This window comes from Lactuca saligna, chromosome 8 (assembly GCF_052625555.1).
Source record: "Lactuca saligna cultivar CGN05327 chromosome 8, ASM5262555v1, whole genome shotgun sequence".
Taxonomy (NCBI): domain Eukaryota; kingdom Viridiplantae; phylum Streptophyta; class Magnoliopsida; order Asterales; family Asteraceae; genus Lactuca; species Lactuca saligna.
In genome coordinates, this window is record NC_136424.1 from 129,576,693 (window position 1) to 129,598,171 (window position 21,479).

The following is a 21,479-nucleotide window of genomic DNA, read 5'->3' on the forward strand; positions in this document are numbered from 1 at the left end:
TTTATATAAAATTAAATAATGTAGATTTATAATATAACCTTGAATGACTTCATTTCGTGAGATGCGATTTCTCTATTATCAACATTCGCAGAATTACCTACCTGTTTCAAAAGTTTTAATATTTATATAATTTGTGGGATTAAGTTTTTGTTCCATGGAGATTTACAATTAATTACTGAAGATCATTATATAAAAGTATGCATCATAAAAAGTAATAGTATAAACAAATAAAATACTAAAATAAATACCTCAACCGCTAACTTTTTTTCCAAAGCATTAATAATGTTATTATCAAGCGTATACCCAAGTATCCCAAACCGATTGTAGTTATTGGAGACGTTAAAAATTTTGACATCTACTTTGAATGCTATCTTTTTATGCTCCAAACATTTAAGGTCATAAGGATAAAATCTCGGATTATCCCCAGCCTGAAAAAATGTGTTATATAATATTGTTATGGCTAAAACACATTAATATAAAAAAAATCCAACAAATAATAGCAATTAATAAAACAAATATTATAATTATGTTATACCTGTTTAATTTTCGCTATGGGATCACTTGCGCGTTTTTTTGATGAGTTTATAAGAATCTCTATCAAACAAAGTTAGTGTGATTGTTCCAGAATCATCGTGGACACGAATAGGTATCTTATACCTATAAAAATTTCTCACATAAATAAATATTAAATATATTTAATGTTTAATAATGTATTTAAATTGTCGATTTGCAATTTTTTTAAATGTAAACAACGTTGGAAGAAAAGATATTTGTTTGTCTATACACTTATCATTATAGCAATCATAAACCACATTTGCATCACTACTTTCTGGACCGCTGAACACATTCTTTGCACCAACTTCCTTTTCACAGTTTGTACACACATCGTAATACCAATCAATATCATGTTGAATGCCATAAATGGTTCCAACAATGATGAATTTCCCGACCTAAAAAAATATAGAATACAAAAAGATCATTAAAATCAATACAGTTATAATATTCGTCAATTAGAAAATAAATACTATTAAGATGACTAAATTATTCACATACCTCTTCTGGTTCTAGAAGATCGACAACATTTTTAACATTGTGTTTCTTTAAAAAGTCATCATATTCAGAATATGATTGAGAGGTATCAATAGTCAAAGAAGAAGAAGAGTTTTGAAGTCCTCGTAGACCAACCAAGCTATTTTTTATTAAGGAGATTTATTATAAAATTAATAAAATTATTAAAAGATACAAAAAACAATGAATCATTAAAATAGTGTGTTACCTGTGAAGGTAACAATATTAGGAAGATCAGCATTTATGAACATCCGAGTGTGGTCAAAATGACTGTTGACAAAAGGTAGTCCTAACGAAACAAAATAAAAGACTCAAAAGAATGATTAATATAAAAGCCTAAAATAAGGTTGATTTGTTTAAAAATTTACCGTTATAGATATTAATTTTTGCAAACTACAATAGAAAAATCACACGACCAACTTGTTTATGAGCTTCAACATAAGAAATTAATTGGTATGTAATATCTCCAAACAATGTCACGTAAACCGGCAAACCTCTCCAAAAATAATAATGGCTAAATGAATATATAATACAAACATAACACATGCAAAGTTTAAAGTAATTAATATAATATAATCATATAAGAAATAATATAAGAAAAGTGATGGTTACTCTAAGCTTCGGATTTGTAAAGGTAGCCTATATCTGGATTTGTTGACATCATGGGAATCAAACATTCTTAATGAAACAATTTCACCAATAACATCTAGAAGAAGATAATACAATATGTCAAAATGATTTAAACTTAAAGAATTAAATATAATATACAATGGAGAAGAGAGGAAAAATTACCAATTCACTCATTAGAGGTAGTTGATGTAGAGATAATTCTTTCAAACGAAACACAAGAAAATCTGTATGTTGTTTTGGATTGAAAGTGTAGAGACTCATTCATAGTTGTTCTTCTATGCAAGTTTAACTTGTCCTTTACATCACTTATTTTAAAAGTGTATATGTTAAGAGTAATAGTAGGGGATCGGATGTAAACAACTTGATCTTCTTTCAGTTTTGATTCAAACTTTTGAAAATCTCTTGGATAGACACTTGCTCGGATTTTAGTACACTATTCACATAGGTTAATAATATTATATAATGTTAAACAGTTGTATTTAAATTAATAGAAATTGGTTAACAATGATTTTGAATAATGTTTTTGGAAATTCATATTTTACCATCTCCTCCATAAATATCATCTCAATTGATTTTACTATAGTGGGGTTAACATCTGAAATTGATCTCCATAGCCGGATGATAAACGCTTTTAGTGTTGAATCATCCTTCATATTGTCCAAGTCTTTAATTAAAGTGATTTTTTTATCTGTCATTGTCACTATAACAGAAAGACACATACAATAATAAGAACAACAATGTGTTATATAATTACACACAAAAAATTACCATTATGTCCCTGGAGTCCTGTATTATTATTTTATGTTTGTTTTTATTTTCTATGTGTAATTATATAACACATTGTTGTTCTTATTATTTTCTGTGTGTAATTATATAATGGTAATTTTCTGTGTGTTTATATTTTCTGTGTGTAATTATATAACACATTGTTGTTCTTATTATTGTATGTGTCTTTCTGTTATAGTGACAATGACAGATAAAAAGATCACTTTAATTAAAGACCTCGACAATATGAATGATGATTACACACTAGAAATGTTTATCATCCGACTATGGAGATCAATTTCAGATGTTAACCCCACTATAGTAAAATCAATTGAGATGATATTGATGAATGAGATGGTAAAATCTGAAAATCCAAAAACATTATTCAAAATCATTGTTAACCAATTTCTATTAATTTAAATACAACTATTTAACATTATATAATATTCTTAACCTATGTGCATAGTGTACTAAAATCCGAGCAAGTGTCTATCCAAGAGATTTTCAAAGGTTTGAATCGAAACTGAAAGAAGATCAAGCTGTTTACATCCGATCCCCCACTATCGCTCCTAACAGATACACTTTTAAAATAAGTGATGTAAATGACAAGTTAAACTTGCATGGAAGAACAATTGTGAATGAGTGTCTACACTTCCAATCCAAAATAGCATACGGATTTTCTTTTGTTTCGTTTGAAAGAATTATCTCTGCAACAACTACCTCTAATGAGTCAATTGGTAATTTTTTCTCTCTTCTCCATTGTATATTATATTTAATTCTTTAAGTTTACATCATTTTGACATATTATATTATCTTCATCTAGATGTTATTGGTGAAGTTGTTTCATTAGGAATGCATGATTCACGTGATGTCAACAAATTCAGACATAGGCTACCTTTACAAATCCGAAACTTAACCATCACTTTTCTTATATTATTTCTTATATGAATATATTATATTCATTACTTTAAACTTTGCATGTGTTATGTTTGTATTATATATTCATTTAGCCATTATTATTTTTGCAGAGGTTTGCAGGTTAACGTGACATTGTTTGGAGATATTGCATACCAAATAATTTCTTATGTTGAAGCTCATAAACAAGTTGGTTGTGTGATTGTTCTATTGCAGTTTGCAAAAATTAATGTCTATAACGGTATATTTTTTTATACAAATCAACCTTATTTTAGGCTTTTGTATTAATCATTCTTTTGAGTCTTTTATTTTGTTTCGTTAGGACTACTTTCTGTTAACAGTCATTTTGACCACACTCGGATGCTCATAGATGTTGATCTTCCCGATATTGTTACCTTCACAGATAAGTAACAAACTTTTTTAATGATTCATTGTTTTTTTGTTTATTTTAATAATTTTATTAATTTTATAATTAATCTCCTTAATAAAAAAAACAGCTTGGTCGGTCTACGAGGACTTCAAAACCCTTCTTCTTCTTTGACTGTTGATACCTCTCAATCATATTCTGAATATGATGAATTTTTGGAGAAACACAATGTTAAAAAAGTTGTCGATTTGCTAGAACCAGAAGAGGTATGTGAATAATTTAGTCATCTTAATAGTATTTATTTTCTAATTGACGAATATTATAATTGTATTGATTTTAATGATCTTTTTGTATTCTATATTCTTTTAGGTCGGGAAATTCATCATTGTTGGAACTATTTATGGAATTCGATAGGATATTGATTGGTACTACGATGCGTGTACAAACTATGGAAAGAAAGTTGATGCAAGGAATGTTTTCAGCTGTCCAGAAAGTGGTGATGCGAATGTAGTTATGATTGCTATAATGATAAGTGTATAGACAAACAAATATCTTTTCTTCCAAGGTTGTTTACATATAAAAAAATTGCAAATCGACAATTTAAATACATTATTAAACATTAAACATATTTAATATTTATTTATGTGAGAAATTTTTATAGGTATAAGATACCTATTCGTGTCCACGATGATTCTGGAACAATCACACTAACTTTGTTTGATAGAGATTCTTATAAACCCATCAAAAAAACGCGCAAGTGATCTCATAGCGAAAATTAAACAGGTATAACATAATTATAATATTTGTTTTATTAATTGCTATTATTTGTTGGATTTTTTTATATTAATGTGTTTTAGCCATAACAACAGTATATAACACATTTTTTCAGGCTGGGGATAATCCGAGATTTTATCCTTATGACCTTAAATGTTTGGAGCATAAAAAGATGGCATTCAAAGTAGATGTCAATATTTTTAACGTCTCCAATAACTACAATCGGTTTGGGATACTTGGGTATACGCTTGATAATAACATTATCAATGCTTTGGAAAAAAAGTTAGCGGTTAAGGTATTTATTTTAGTATTTTATTTGTTTATACTATTACTTTTTATGATGCATACTTTTATATAATGATCTTCAGTAATTAATTGTAAATCTCCATGGAACAAAAACTTAATCCCACAAATTATATAAATATTAAAACTTTTGAAACAGGTAGGTAATTCTGCAAATGTTGATGATACAGAAATCGCATCTCATGAAACGAAGTCATTCAAGGTTATATTATAAATCTACATTATTTAATTTTATATAAATCTTTTTTAAAAAGTTATTTTTTTTAATTTTATTTTTACTAAAGCTATTTCATGTTTTCGATTTAAGAATGCGATCTCACAAACCGATGATAATTTGACCCCTTCCTATCCTGACAAAATTGAAGCTACAAGTCCTTTGAAGTATAATTTGCCACCAATGGTAAAAAAACAAAACGTTGGAGATTCCATTGATGTTGATGGGTATAATGTCACACCCCCAAACCAAGGATGGCGGAAACGTCTGGGGGTGGAGGACTTCATGTACAATATCACAACAACGTGTATAATAGTGCTCAAATTAAAAACAACCACCATAAATATAATTGCAAAAGTTACACCAAAGTATATTTTTACATGTTTCAAAAGCAATTACATTATGATAACAAAATAAATTTGTTGACGGTTTAACGTCCCATCCTCAAAGCGATGAAGTTTTCCTGTTTCACTGATTTCCTGAGAATACAAGTAGTTTTAAAAAGTGTCAACACAAAGGTTGGTGAGTTAATAAGAGTTTTGCTTGAAGTAGAAACCGTTTTTCCTTGTAAAATCGATATAGTTTGATTTCCAGAAAATCCAATATTTTCTTAGTTAAGTATGAATAGAAATATTCCTATATGATGCATTAATGAACCCTAGAATGACCCGTAGAGTTCCTCTATAATCGTCCAGTGTATATAAGTTATATAAGATTTAAATTAGATAAAACGTTGAATATAGTGGGTCTGCCCTAGGTCCACAACCCAACGAGGAACAGGAGATGAGGCGGGCACCACCAATTCTAGGCCAATCAAGACTAAATTCTTATATGACTCAAACATATACGCTCAGCGACTATAGTTGAAGTCTAACAATTTTAGATGAAGAATAGTTTGATTTCCAGAAAATCCAATATTTTCTTAGTTAAGTGTGAATAGAAATATTCCTACATGATGCATTAATGAACCCTAGAGTAACCCGTAGAGTTCCTCTATAATCGTCCAGCGTATAAAAGTTATATAAGGTTTAAATTAGATAAAACGTTGAATATAGTGGGTCTGCCCTAGGTCCACAACCCAACGAGGAACAGGAGATGAGGCGGACACCACCAATTCTAGGCCAATCAAGACTAAATTCTTATATGACTCAAACACATACGCTCAGCGACTATAGTTGAAGTCTAACCATTCTAGAGGAAGTAAAATTTTAATATCATAATAACTTTGTATAGAGACCCGGCACTTTGTATTTGTACCCCTTTTTGTATAGAGACCCGGTACTTTGTATTTGTACCCCTTTTTGTATAGAGACCCGGTACTTTGCATTTGTACCCCTTTTTGTATAGAGACCCGGTACTTTGTATTTGTACCCCTTTTTGTATAGAGACCCGGTACTTTGCATTTGTACCCCTTTTTATATAGAGACCCGGTACTTTGTATTTGTACCCCTTTTTGTATAGAGTGTGTTGAGTGATGTATCACAAACTATACCTATTATAGTTTATCTAAAATGTATCTAATATGTATGAATTCTTTTATGGAAATGTATTAGTGTTGTGAATTTATCAACTATACTTTTATAGTTACATGATACATGTTCTAAATGAATGAATAATATTTAATATGAATGACTTAGTTTCAGTTCATAATGATAAACTAGCAAAGAAACACATTAAAAAATTAGAACTTATGATTACACACTTTGCTCAACATAATACAAAGAGTTTTGATAATTACATGCTGTTGGCAAAATTTAGCAATTCTGCCCTGTTTTGGAAAAATCATAGAAAAATCATACGAAGTCGAAAACTAGATCCATAAATTCTGAGAGTTCAAAAAATGTGTCTAGTTTGCTCATAATTTTTATCACAATTTATAATGACCTCCAACTTGGGTGAAAAAGTCCAAAATCACAGACTGGTCCGGATTGTTGTTTGAAATGATAGGCAGTTTTGTAAAAATCACCATAAATTGTAGAAAAATCGTATGGAGATGTGCAAGTAGCCATTTTAAAGCTAAAAACTTGAACTATTTGCACCTTGTACAGTTTTGAAAACAAAAATGTTTAAGATTCCCAAAACAGTCCGTGAATGGAGTTGAACTTTTCTGATGAAGGCTGTTAGAAAATTTTAGTTATGTTCTTAGTGTTTTAACTTGTATTCCCCCCCTGAAAACTTGAGAAAACATGAAAATGTAGGGGTATGAACTCACCTTAAGTGATTTCAGTAGATAAGTGTTGAAGAAGAGAAGTGTTCAACCCAAGAACACTTGAAGAATTACTTAAAGATTCGAAGCTCTAACGCTAATATGATGGAGTTTGTGTAAGATATTCATGATTTGAGTAGAATGAAGTGAAATAATCATAAGGAGGATGAATTATACTTACTAAGAGTGGAAGAACACGTGAAGATCAGCCTTGAATCTCGAGTTTGGAGTGGAAAAAGTTTGAGAGAAAGTGGTGTTTGATACTTAGTGAAATGAGGGCAAATGAGAGAAAATGAGGAGAGAGGATGTTTGTTCCAGCTCTAAAAACATGGGAATGAGTGTAAATTGGGTGGAAAGGACTTTGATGTGACCTAGGTAAGGTGGAGAGGTGTGGTTAGTCAAAGAGTGGGTGTGGGGTAGTTGCTTGTGACATTGGATAAGGCAAAGTCAACACTCCACCATTAATAATTCACCCATTTCATTTTTATTATTTAAATAATGATTTTCATCAAAATATGTTTAAATTATGAATATTTAGAGTTTATTATGTTAAAATATAATTTCTGGAGAAAATCCCGCTTTAAAATCACGAAAAACGGGCTTAAAATGTTAAAAATATCAAAAATGGGCTAAAAGTGACAAAAATGCGAGTTCTGGCCGAGGCTCGGCCTTCTGGTGCTGAACCGAGAGAGAGAGGGAGGCGGAACCGAGAGGGAAGAAGGAGAGAAAGGAAGGAACCGAGAGGGGGAAGGAGAGAACAGAGGGCGCGAGACAGAGGCAGAGCGAGAAGAAGGGAACAGAGGGCGACAGAGCGGCGGAGTAGCGAACAGAGACAGAGGGGCGGAGTATCGAACCGAGACCGAGAGAAGCAGAGCGTGAGGCGACAGAGGCAGAGGCTCGGTCTCTGGTCTCTTAGCCACCAGAGGCTCGGTCTCTGGTCTCTTAGCCACCAGAGGCTCGGTCTCTGGTCCTAAGAGGCCTCTCACTCCGGTTTCGGTTCCTAAAGCCTATTTTTCTCGTTTTCGCCCCGTTTCAAGCCGTTTTTGACCCGGTTAAGGGCCGGAATGACCCGAGTGATTCTAAAAAGTTAAGGGAAACTTTTGAGAGAGATTTGGGAGAGATTTCTCACACTTGGAGAGATTTGGGAGAGATTTGACATTCTTGGAGAGATTTCTCACACACAGAGATATTTGCGAGAGTTTTCACATACTTGGAGAGATTTGGGAGAGATTTGACATTCTTGGAGAGATTTCTCATATAGAGAGGTATTTGGGAGAGATTTCACATACTTGGAGAGATTTGGGAGAGATTTGACATTCTTGGAGAGATTTCTCATACAAAGAGATATTTTAGAGAGGTTTCACATACTTGGAGAGATTTGGGAGAGATTTGACATTCTTGGAGAGATTTCTCATACAGAGAGATATTTGGGAGAGATTTCACATACTTGGAGAGATTTGGGAGAGATTTGACATTCTTGGAGAGATTTCTCATACAAGGAGATATTTTAGAGAGGTTTCACATACTTGGAGAGATTTGACATTCTTGGAGAGATTTCTCATACAGAGAGATATTTGGGAGAGATTTAACATTCTTGGAGAGATTTCTCATACAGAGAGATATTTGGGAGAGATTTAACATTCTTGGAGAGATTTCTCATACAGAGAGATATTTGAGAGAGATTTCTCATGCTTAGAGGGATTTGGGAGAGATTTGACATAGAGAGAGATAGAGTGAAGACGATTGAGAGAGGATCCATGTGTGACAATTGTGAGTGTCCGACATCGCAATACATGGTTCGTAAACCCTGTTAAGCCTTGTTTAAGGATCTTACACACTCCCGATGAGTATGCATCATTGTTTTATTAGTTTGGCTCGCCATGTACTACAGTTTTTAGGTTAAAGAGATCTAGTTGTACGTACTTTTCGATTTATGTTTTCTTATCAGAATAGCGAGTTGTTTAGTAAATACTGAACGTAAGTCCAAGTACACAAGGGTTAGTTGAGCTGACCGGTTTGACTTGTTGACTTTATTTGACTTTGAATTGACCAGAATTTGACGGTTGTCACATATAATAATGTGAATTCGTCCACCAAAGTACCTCGATTGAATTCCAAGGTGGATGGCAACACAGGTCTCTTGATACCATAGCTTGAAAAATGATTTCAAATCGTCCTTTTTGAATCAACAATATTCTTGAATTTGTTTTTTTTTTAGATTGTCTTTGACAGTATTGGTTTTCATGGTGTTCACTATTCAAACATTGATAGTTCTTGGTTTATTTTCCCTGCTAATCTCTTTCTTAATTAAAGACTCCTTTTTGAGTTATGATTGTAATTAGACATTGTGTTTGATGGTATGTGTTTTTATGGTGTTCACTATTCAGACATTGTGTTTGGTAGTATGGGTTTTTATGGTGTTCACTTTCAAACATTGTGTTTGGTAGATGATCTGGAAAAGAGCTTAAATAATGCATTTATGTAATTTTATATATTTCATATCCTATTTATTTGTTTACAGTCACATCAATGTAGTTTTAAGATGACTAAAAAAATTACCTTAACGCCCTCTGTTGACTTGGTGAATGGCTTAGAGGCAATGTATTTTTTTTTGGGTTAACCACCATACACAAGTGTTGTTACTGTCTTCACCTATTGCTTCCCTGCAACATCCTCATCCTGATAAACCATAATAATAAAAGGTTACAAGAAAATTGAAAAAAACATACAATATTTGATGAGTACATGTACAAATTTAAAATAAGTTATTTACCTAAAATGTCAAAAAACATTCTTATGGCAAACTCTCATTTTAAACTATAGCAGAACTATGCCAAACTATATGAAAATTATGGAAAACTCTCATTTTAGGTAATGTACTTTCACTTTTACACTAACTACATAGTAATATATATTTATTTTAAATATAAATATTAATTTTCTCTAAAAATTTCCACCGATTCTAATCACTTTATGTAAGTTTATATGTTTCCTATCTGTAGATACCTGAATCCATGTTTTTGACAAATATGAACCCTAATGCACATCAAGAGGTCTTTATTAAACTATCAAAACTTTTTTATTCTCATAAATCATCAAAATGTAACATTTGACCAAATCTAAACATTTATCTTTTTAGTTGTCCTCGTGTATGAATAAAGAGAATTCAACATTCCTCTTGGATAAATTAAAAATCACTAAAACACTATGCATAAACCATCCGGCATCTAAACATTATTAGAAACTTCATGTCTAACCTCTATATGTTCTAAATCAGAATCCAAAAACTAAAACAAAATCTGCGATGAAGTAATAACATCAGTACAACAAACAGGACAAGCTAATGAGAATAAAGCCACATATCAGTACAAGACACATGAAAAGAGTGTAAACATTCACGGGATTTTACCTTTATGCCATTTAACAGAATTCACATGTAAGTTAGAAACATCAGTGATAATCAGGAATTACAGAGATTTGCAAATCTCATTTCATATCTTCATCTAATTAGAGAATAACATCAAGATATATCCAAAATAATTAATATTCAACGTGAATTATAACCCATTAATGGAATTAACCTAAAACTATAAAAGCGGGAATCAAAATTTTTCAAAAATATGGGAGATAATTCAACCATTCAAAAATCATACTTAATGAAAGCATATATATACTGAAAGAATATTGTGTAAAGGCTTTCACAATACGCTATTTTCATCATCTTCTAAAAAGGAAAAGCTAATTTCTTACCTATTTTTCATCGGAGGTTAATAGGAGTTCGTCAATTTAATTGTACTAGACAATTTCTCCCACATAACATACAAATCACGACCGACTATGCGAGCCACTGTGCAAGATTGATTCTTCCCTATTGTTGATTTTTCCAAATTGTACCATACCATTTCTCCCAGGTATTATTATTTGGTCTTTTAAGAAATTGTATTGAAAATCGAAGAAAGCGCAGAAGAAATCATTGTATGTAGCGTTATTGCCATCTTTTCTTCAAATCGATTTTCGATTTGATCTTGAACTCCTTGAATAACCAATGATTTTCTTCTAATTCATCATTCATCATACCTAATAATGTCGATAGGATACAGCCATGGTATACTTCATTAATTAATTATTATTAAGTTTTCTTAAAGTTCATCTATTTGTATAAATTGCCCCTGTATTTTAAACTAAAATTATGTTATTCACTTAAAGTTCATCTTTTTGCAGGTTCTGTGTTGTTCATTTTTTTGGACGAAATTTATTTAGGGGCACAAACAAAAAATATTATCATTAAAAACTCATAATTTGTGTTTTTTATCGCCTAATAGCAATGTATTTTTATTTATATGCCTAATAAACCATAATAATTTAAGTGAGATTACCTTTTTAATATTTTTAAAAAACTACTGTAATTAATATATTATATTTTTACAAATAGACCAAATTATAATTGATAATATAACTTTATTTGCAATTTTTAAAAATCAAGGGCAATTTATATAATTTCACTTTCATACGTGTATCATTTACACGGTTAAATAATAAAACCAGAAAAAATATCAAAGAAATATTAATTTTTTACTCCCGTTATGAAAATGAATTTATAAAAATTACGCATATAAATGGCCCCATATTTTAAATTTTATTTATACAAGTATTTCAAAATCAAAATATTTACTAACAGAATGCACATAAATATTTTTTTACATTTAATTTATACAATTTTATAGCCTTTTAATGGCAATCTATATTTTTAGATTTTTCACATGTATTCATTCTTAAATGTTTACAATAAATTTGAACATATCATCTTTTTTTATAAACTTAAAATTTTCTTATATTTCAAATTGTAAGCATTAACATTGACATTATTAAGACTAATAAGAAGATAAAATTAAATAATTTATATCTGGATAATACAAAACATATACTTTTGTACACTACATCAATCGGTCAAATTCGATCTTCTACAAATGTTATTAACCCAGGTGTTAACAGTACATTCGTTATATATTTTACAACTTTGTTTATCAATATTATTAATTATTAATCTCAATTATAACTATCTTATATATATGCTTATGCAGATTCAAATAGGAACATCTATCATGCTCAAGCTAGAGAAAAAAGAAGTAAATGAAAGTTATACTTGGATACCAAAAAAAAAAAAAGTATGGCCGAATCAATCAATACAACTTCATCGACATCACATGTTTTAAAAATGAAGGAAAACGGTAAACTATTTAATTGTTTTTACACTTTTTATGCTTCTTTTAAATATATAAAATAAAAATTCTTTCATCGTCATTTTTATATCATCTCTTTAACAATATTAATCTTAATATAATATTTAAAAAAAACCATTAATAGTTTCTTCATTTCTTATAACAATTTTTTTTGCAGACAAATTCAAAGAAGTTGTCCGTCTAAATAAAAACGTATTGGCATCTAAATCAAGTGCAAATATGTCAAAACAAGCAACGTTAAAGACTCCTCCTTCACATCTAAACGTTAGAACCCCATTATCTAACATTTCCAATGGTAATTCGTTTATTTTACCATTGCATTTTATAATATATATTATTATTCTATCATATTTAACAATGTATATCTTCAATATTTTTTTCCTCAGCAAAGTTACAGACTCCTCATTCACATCTAAATGTTAGAACTCCATTATCTAACATTTCCACTGGTAATTCATTTATTTTACCATTTCATGTTATAATATGTATTATTATTCTATCATATTTAACAATGTATATCTTCAATTATTTACCCCAGCCATGAATATTTACAATAACAGTTTTCAATCACCGTTATCAAATATCAGTCAATACTCTGCATCTTCAAATGGTGTCATATCCAGCAAATCATCTATAGTAACATCAAGGTCATCAATCATGTTAACTAATCCAAATCATAAAAATAAAAGAAAAACAACAAAATTTATCTTCTATTCCAATAAATGATCTGAGATCTGATGAAGGCAATAATGATGGCCAAAATAATCAAAATATACACATCGGTATATCAAAAGGTAATTTTTTCACAAATACAATATTTACATTTGATCATTCAACCTTTTCAATTATATACATTCACATGATTAACTTCTTTATGTCAATCTTAATTAACAGATTATTTAGATCATGGTGATCACAGTGTTATATGTCAAACATGTTTTACAAAATTGTGGAAAAATGATCTGTTAGAAGAAAACAAAAAAATGAGAATATTAATTATTCTTTATGTTGTGCTTATGGCAAAGTTGAACTACTAGAGCTAAAGAATGCACCTCCAAGTTATGAAAATCCTTATAGATTTGGAGATTCTAAAAGCAAACACTCCATGAAGAATATTCGTCGTTATAATTCTATCTTTTCTTTTACGTCATTGAGAGGCAAAATTGACTCATCAATCAATAGAGGAAATGTTCCATACATTTTTAGACTTAGCGGTCAAAATTATCATAGTATTGTAAGCCTTTTACCAAAACATGGATCTAAACCAAAATTCTCTCAGTTGTACATATACGATACTGATAATGAGATCTCAAATAGACAAACATGTCTTGGGTATACTTTTAATAATTTTCTAATTAATAAATATCTTATTCATTATCATTACTTTCTTTATTTATCCTATGTTTATATGTTTATGTTAATTACAGTGGAGAAAATCAACAATCTACATCGTTGATAATGATATTATACAAGATTTGAAGTTGATGTTAGATTCAAATAACATCTTGGTTCAGTCTTATAGAATGGTTAGAGGTTGTTTTTATGAAAACCCTCATGTTGATATCAAGTTGAGAATTATTGGAAGAAGGGAACAAGATGGAAGGACATATAACCTACCAACTACTTCTGAGGTTGCCGCTTTAATTGTTGGTGATATTGGTGATTCAATTGATAATAGAGATATTGTTGTTCAAACGTATTTTGGTTATTTAAGGCATATTAGTGAATTACATCATTCATACCTTCCTTTTCAGTATCCACTACTGTTTCCATATGGTGATGATGGTTACAGAGTTGACATACCACATCGAGGTATTACACCTTCAACCAACATCAAGCATCCCAACTGTACAATGAGAGAGTATTTTTCTTATAGAATACAGGACAAGGATCAATGTTTTTCATTAATTCTTAATTCGAAAAGGTTGTTCCAACTGTTTTTGGTAAATGCTTATACCATGATTGAAAGTAAGAGATTACATTTCGTAAGGAACAAACCACAAATTCTTAGATGCGAGTCTTATGAGAAATTACGTAATCAACAAGATTCCGGGAATAAAGATATATCCAAAGTCGGACAACATGTTATCTTACCTTGTTCATTCACTGACGGAGCACGTTATATGATGCAAAACTACTTGGATGTCATGTCATTTTGTAAATGGTTTGGATATACTAATTTCTTCATAAACTTTATATGTAATCCAAAATGGCCTGAAGTTAAAAGGTTTCTTCATAACACTTCACTACATCCGGAAAATAGACCTGATATCTTATGTAGGTTATTTAAGATAAAGCTTGATGCTTTTATTAAATACATACGGGAAAATAATTTTTTTGGCATCGTTCAAGCAGGTATTTAAACTTGATGTTTAATACATACATTTATGGTCCACAAACATGCATTTGAAGCTTTAGATCAAGCTCTGAAAGGTGTATGTAAGTTTGACAAGTCTAAAATTCCATTTGGAGGGAAAGCGATCGTTTTTGGAGGCGAATACAGACAAATTCAACTTGTTGTTCAAGGAGGTAGTAGACAAAACATCGTTAAATGCTTCTTTAAGTTCTTCATATATATGACAACAATGCAAATCCATAGATTAACGATGAACATGAGGATAACTATTGAAAGGGATCCATCTGATATTCGAGAAATAAAAGATTTCGCAAACTGGCTTTTGGACATAGGAGAAGGAAAAGTTGGTGGTTCGAACGATGGGGAAGCGATTATTGATGTGCCGGATGATATTCTCATTAATGATCCACATTCGTTAATTTAGTTTGTATATCCTTCAATTTTGGAAAACTTCAACGTTACAGGTTATTTTCAAGAAAGAGCTATACTTGCTCCAAAAAAATAAAGTTGTCTAGTTGATAAATGATCGTTTGTTATCATTGTTTCCCGGAAACGAAGTAGAATATTTAAGTTCAAATAATCTCTGCCAATCTGAGTTTGTTCATGATCAGCTTGATGACAATTTATACTCCCCATATGTTTTAAATGGTCTTAAAGTATCAGGTTTGCCAAGTCACAAGTTAAATTTAAAGGTCGATGTTCCAGTTATGTTACTGAGAAACATTGATCAGAAAAATGGCTTATGTAACGGCACTAGACTACAAGTCAAATCTCTGGGTAAACGTGTTATTGAGGTAGTTATCATATGTGGAAGTAATATTGGAAACCGAACCTTTATTCTAAGAATGTCTTTAACTCCTTCTGAAAAAAGTTCCCTTCAATTTTCAAAGAAGACAGTTTCCATTGGCTGTATGTTTTGCAATGACAATTAATAAAAGTCAGTGGCAGTCGTTATCAAAGTTTGATCTGTATCTCAAACATCCCGTTTTTTCAAATGGATATTTGTATGTTGCCTTATCTAGAGTTCAAAGTAAAGAATGATCGAAATTGTTAATTTTAGATACGAATTGTAAGCTTACAAACAAAACTTCCAATGTTGTTTATAAAAAAGTTTTAGAAATTTATTAATGATTTATAGTTTTTAAGTCAAACTATTGTGTTTTATTTATTACATTTGTGTTATATTTTATTTTTTTATATTTATATATCAGTGTCATTTATATTATTCAATGTGTTTCTCTTTGAACTTTATTCAAATTTCTATTCTATTTTATAAATCATTTACAATATACTCAATTTTGTATTATGTTATATATATATATATATATATATATATATATATATATATATATATATATATATATATATATATATATATATATAATCAATACAAAAAGTTTAAAAAAAAAAACTTAACTCTTAATAATAATTATAAATGTATTATAAATTTTTATTTGTTGTTTCCACAAGTTGTAACTTAGTATATATATATATATATATATATATATATATATATATATATATATATATATATATATATATATATATATATATATATATATATATATATATATATATATATATATATATATATATATGAAACTGGTTATTATTTAATGAAAATATGTTAAATATATATTCTCAAGACGATAGTCAAACAGGTCAAACAAGTTACACTTTACATTTTTTTCACATAATAAATGAAACAATATTGAAACTTAAATGGTAAAACATATTTAAAAAAAGTTCAAGGTACTAAGGTGTAACAACTAACAAACCTCAAACTTGATTATTATTTAACCACGTTAGCCATTTATTATTAAATATAATATAAACTTCATAAGTTAACCAAGGGAAGTATATAAAAACTAAATGTCTAAATTACAAATTAAAGTGAAAAAAGTTGGAGAAATAAACGAAGAATGGAGTTTTAAGCCACGGAAATTGGTAAATTTTGATACAGCCATTCTCTCCACAATTCTCTCCTAAAGTTGGATGAAGGAAAAGATGAAAAGGGAATGTTAATGTACATGTTCAGGGTACCTAGTTTTCAATGATCGTTGTCATTGTTTATTTGTCATCGTGTGGTATCTTACTAAGCGACGTAATCCGTTCTCTTTTACTTATGACTACCTCTAATTGTGAAAGCAAAAACATGCACCACCTTTTTTATAATATATTATTTCTACATCTATATCACCAAAGAAGACTAAGAGATCATCACCATAACCTAACAACTTTCTTTCCTTAACAAATTGCAGAAATGGCGACTCAGGTCAAGAACACCAACATGCTTTCTCTTGAGATGAACAGAACTGGACAGGGGTAATCTTCATTCATCAACAACTAATTAAATCTACTAAACATCCATAACCAGAATTGTTTGCTATTATCTTTTAACTTAATCTATATAAAACTTAATTACTCGTCTCTTGTTCTTCGTTTCTTTCTATTGTTTCAGGATTTTCCCTAATCATATCCCATCCGACATGTTGGTTCAAGTTGGTGAAGCAAAGTTCCCCCTTCATAAGGTATAATCTAAGGCCAATTTCTAAAATCCAACAATGACTTTGTGTTTTTGTGAGTTTGTGACTTTGTGTGTATGTATTAACTAATTAATCATGGATAATGGCAGTTAATGTTGGTAGCAAAGAGTAACCACATACGAAACTTAGTTGTAGAATCGGGAGTACCTGATTTGGGGAGGATAGATCTCTCCGATATCCCTGGAGGAGCTGAAATCTTTGAGAAAGTAGCAAGGTTTTGCTATGGTGTTAATTTTGAAATCACTGTAAATAATGTCGCAGCTCTCCACTGTGCTGCAGAGTACCTTCAAATGACTGATGACTACTGCGACGGCAACCTTACCAGCCGGACATATGGCTTCCTCGCCGAAGTAACCTTAAAGAGCCTCTCCGGCGCCATTATTGTTTTAAAATCATGTGAAGATCTTCTTCCTGTAGCTGAACAACTCAACATCGTTAACCAATGTGTGGAAGTTGCCAGTGCTAAGGTATATTTGATAAATTAGATCTTAATTTCGTGCTAAATACCTCAAAATTGCGAATGCAGAAGAGTTGAATCGGACTGAATTAGACTGAAAAATGCTGTTGAATCATTGTTATCTTGCAGGCTTGTGACGAAGCCAATTTTCCTAGTCGTTCACCTCCGAATTGGTGGACAGAAGAACCATCAATCCTCCACGTAACCTTCTTTCAAAAATTCATCGATTCGATGAAATCACGCAGCGCCAAGGCATTCACAATCGCCGACGCAATCACAACCTACGCTAAGAGATCGTTGCCGGACCTCATGCGTAACCATTCCATCAACGGCATAAAATCTCCGGTATCCAATCACTCCTCCACGTCCATAATCAATCAACGAGAGCTCGTAGAATCAATCGTCGCACTATTCCCTATCGAAAATCAACAAGTTGTTTTCTCAATCAGCTTCCTATGTTGCCTCCTCCGGACCGCGATCTTTCTCGAAACCAATGATAATTGCAAGAAGCAGATCGAGAAGCGGATATCAGTCATCCTAGATCAAGTAACCGTCGACGATCTAGTCGCCCTGTCATACACGTTTGACGGAGAGCGATTGTGTGATATGGAGAGTGTACGGAGGATCGTGACCGGATTCGTGGAGAAGGAGAAGAGTGTGAAGGTATTTAACTGTGGTGAATTTAAGACGATTCCATCGCCGGCGATATTTAGGGTGGCGAAGACTGTTGACGCGTATCTCGCTGCAATCGCCAGGACTGCTGAATTGAGCGTTTCAAAGTTCAATGGAATTGCTAATTTGATGCCGAAAAATGCTCGACAAGTTGATGATGATCTTTACCGCGCCATTGATAGATACCTCCAGGTAACTTTCGTGCCAAGGCACAAAAATATTTTTTATAATAAATAATTTTTATTTAAAATACTATGATTGATTTGAATAAATAGAAGAAAAAAATAAGTATGAACCTTTTTATAAAATATTAAATGTTTAAGTATGAAAAACCATAGTTTCATATTTTTAAATAACTTTTAATAAACTTTATTTTATAATTTTAAGGCTCATCCGAACTTGGATGAAATCGAGCGAGAGAAAGTTTGCAGTTCAATGGATCCATTAAAATTATCCATTGAAGGAAGGGTACACTCTTCACAAAACAAAAGACTTCCATTGCAAATAGTTTTGCACACACTTTATTATGATCAATTAGAAATAAGAAGTGGGCAAAGCACACCTATCGCTCAAAGCATGAGGCTTCAGGTACAATCAGATGTGTTATTAGCGAAAGAAAATGAAAAATTAAGATCTGAATTATTCAAAATGAAGATGTACATATCGGATATGCAAAAGAATCAAGTAGGTGCGACATCTAGTAAACCGAAGAAAATGAAGAAGCCTACACTATTCTCATCAGTGTCGAAGACTTTGGGAAAATTAAACCCTTTTAGAAATGGATCAAAAGACACTTCGAATATCGATGATGGAATACATCATACACAACTTCGTAAGAGAAGATTTTCTATATCGTAAATGTGAAGTCATATTTTAAGTTATATACTACTTTCGTTGTTGAATGAGGTTTATCTATGGCAATTTGCATTGTTAAAACACTAAGTATTTACTAATTACGTAATATCATGTTGTAGTGTGTTAATGTGTATCTTTTCGTTCTTATTTTATTCGCAGAAGTTGGAAACTACTTAATTTCAAAAGAAACATAAAAACCTTGCACTCTTGATTTCCTTATGTTAAGTAATGTGATTGCTTAAGGTTTTTGCTATATTCATAATACCATTATGATGGCCGAAACACAAGTTAGATCCTCATGTTCTAGCCATCATTGTGTATGTCTTTTAAAATGGCTCTTCAGAACTTTGAAGAAATGAATAATAATATAACCTCAATGATGGCTCGAATATGAAGAATCAACTTTTGTTCCTATTGGTTTCAGTTTTTATACGAATAACAAATACACTATAATTAAAATATTTATTCTCTCACATATATTTGAGAAGATGATACAATAGGACCGATCCTTCAAGATCCATAAATGTTGGAAACGATTTTGTATGTCACATAACTTAGGAAGTTTGTTTTGTATGTTATCGTTTTCATTTATATTATTGTATTATTTGGAAGGATCAATCCATAATTCACCAAATATAATGATTTTTCCAAAACCCTAATATGGTATCAAACTTTTTTTTGAACAACTATATATTCATATAATCAAGTTCTAGCAATTAACTAGAACTAATAATAAGTTTTCTGACCACCTGTTTCTCTTGCAACTATCTTTCATATAACTATCATATAACTATCATTAAATTCTCTGCATCCAACTATCTTATATGACAACATCAAATGATCCATATTTTTGCATACCAAAACCTATGAGTGTGTATAGGGTGGTTTGATTCAGTTATTAGCTAAAACGGAACCATAACATTTACAATTTGTTAAATCATTTCGGTATCCATAGGTTATGGTTAGTATTAATTATGGTTAAGGTTTTATTTAGTTAAAGGCTTTGGCTAATGGTTAATATTGATTAATTAACCATAATGATTTCCTGAAAATAACTAAATAAATAAGACACATAGATACATTATTCATATTATAAACTAGTATTTTCTTATTCTGTCTTGTATGATAACTACATACTAGAAGTAAGCAAAACCAAACCCGAAAATCGAAAAACCAAAGAAACCGAAAAACCGAAAAAAAAACAAAGAAACCGAAAACCGAAACCAAACCCTAACTGTCGGTTTTGGGTTTATATTTCTTAAAACCGAAAAATCGGGTTGCGTTTGGTTTTGTAAATATAAGAAATTGTGTAAACCCAAAACTGAACTAAATGTATGTGTGTATATGAATTTTGTGAAATAAGAACATAAACAAAATCAAAGTTCGGTGGTTAAGTGTTTGGACCTCCAACCCTTACTGTAACGCCCGCAGATTCGGGCTAGTCAATGCAAGTCCCGAAGCGCCAGAAGACCCCGAGAAGAAGAGCTTTTGACTCAGAAGTTCTGCCCGCACAGAGCCCGGTTCCTCACTAAACCCCCTTGTAAGTGAGTTATGTTTACCATACTTTATGTATGACATATGTTTAAGTTCATTATTGTTATTATGAACCTATAAACAAGATTTATCATTTATTCCAAGTCGTTATACTGATTGGTCTACTTACGGAGATGATGTCTAGGCTGTGATTTAGTGAGGTGTTTAAAGTGAGATTTCCAAACAGTATACTTCATATACCAAATGGACCCTACCCCCGATATGATCCTATATTGTTATTCCTTACTTGATAGATCTTGAAGTAGACTTTGAGTTAATGATGAATCTAGACTAATAATTAGTCTCGGTGAATATTAGACTAAAATTTAGTGATAATAATACTAGGTTACGTCAAAGGAAAAGATAATTGTTGGAAGCGAAGTGTTGCCCGAATTACAAGTCGTCGCTTTAACAAATGAGCGTGTAGTTACTTTCATCTTACACATAGATATAAAGTATTAATATTAATACATGTCATATGTGCTTATTATCTATGCTCTTGATATTTATGATAAATGAACGATTTATACATGTTTTGCGTGATTTGAACTGTATATGTATTTTTATACCTATAAATA

General features: G+C 30.9%; 2 protein-coding genes and 1 long non-coding RNA gene across 3 annotated transcripts; 2 read left to right on the top strand and 1 right to left on the bottom strand.

The window, feature by feature from the left end:
* The first annotated feature begins 2,667 nt into the window (after positions 1-2,667).
* LOC145010094 (uncharacterized) lies at positions 2,668-5,160 on the top strand. The gene is made up of 10 exons (XM_078968679.1): positions 2,668-2,820; positions 2,930-3,200; positions 3,287-3,353; positions 3,492-3,619; positions 3,701-3,785; positions 3,876-4,011; positions 4,160-4,252; positions 4,635-4,814; positions 4,962-5,024; positions 5,107-5,160. Exons 1-10 carry the CDS (start codon positions 2,668-2,670, stop codon positions 5,158-5,160), a joined length of 1,230 nt encoding a protein of 409 aa, XP_078824805.1.
* A 200-nt stretch (positions 5,161-5,360) lies between these two features.
* On the bottom strand, positions 5,361-17,786 carry LOC145011226 (uncharacterized). The gene is made up of 3 exons (XR_013664064.1): positions 17,532-17,786; positions 9,802-9,921; positions 5,361-5,515 (listed from the first exon to the last, which is right to left on the bottom strand). It is a non-coding gene; the product is annotated as an uncharacterized LOC145011226 (long non-coding RNA).
* Positions 17,006-19,579, top strand: LOC145011225 (root phototropism protein 2-like). The gene is made up of 5 exons (XM_078969888.1): positions 17,006-17,163; positions 17,300-17,369; positions 17,474-17,851; positions 17,971-18,705; positions 18,901-19,579. Exons 1-5 carry the CDS (start codon positions 17,102-17,104, stop codon positions 19,369-19,371), a joined length of 1,716 nt encoding a protein of 571 aa, XP_078826014.1. The 5' UTR covers positions 17,006-17,101; the 3' UTR covers positions 19,372-19,579.
* Positions 19,580-21,479: the final 1,900 nt, after the last annotated feature.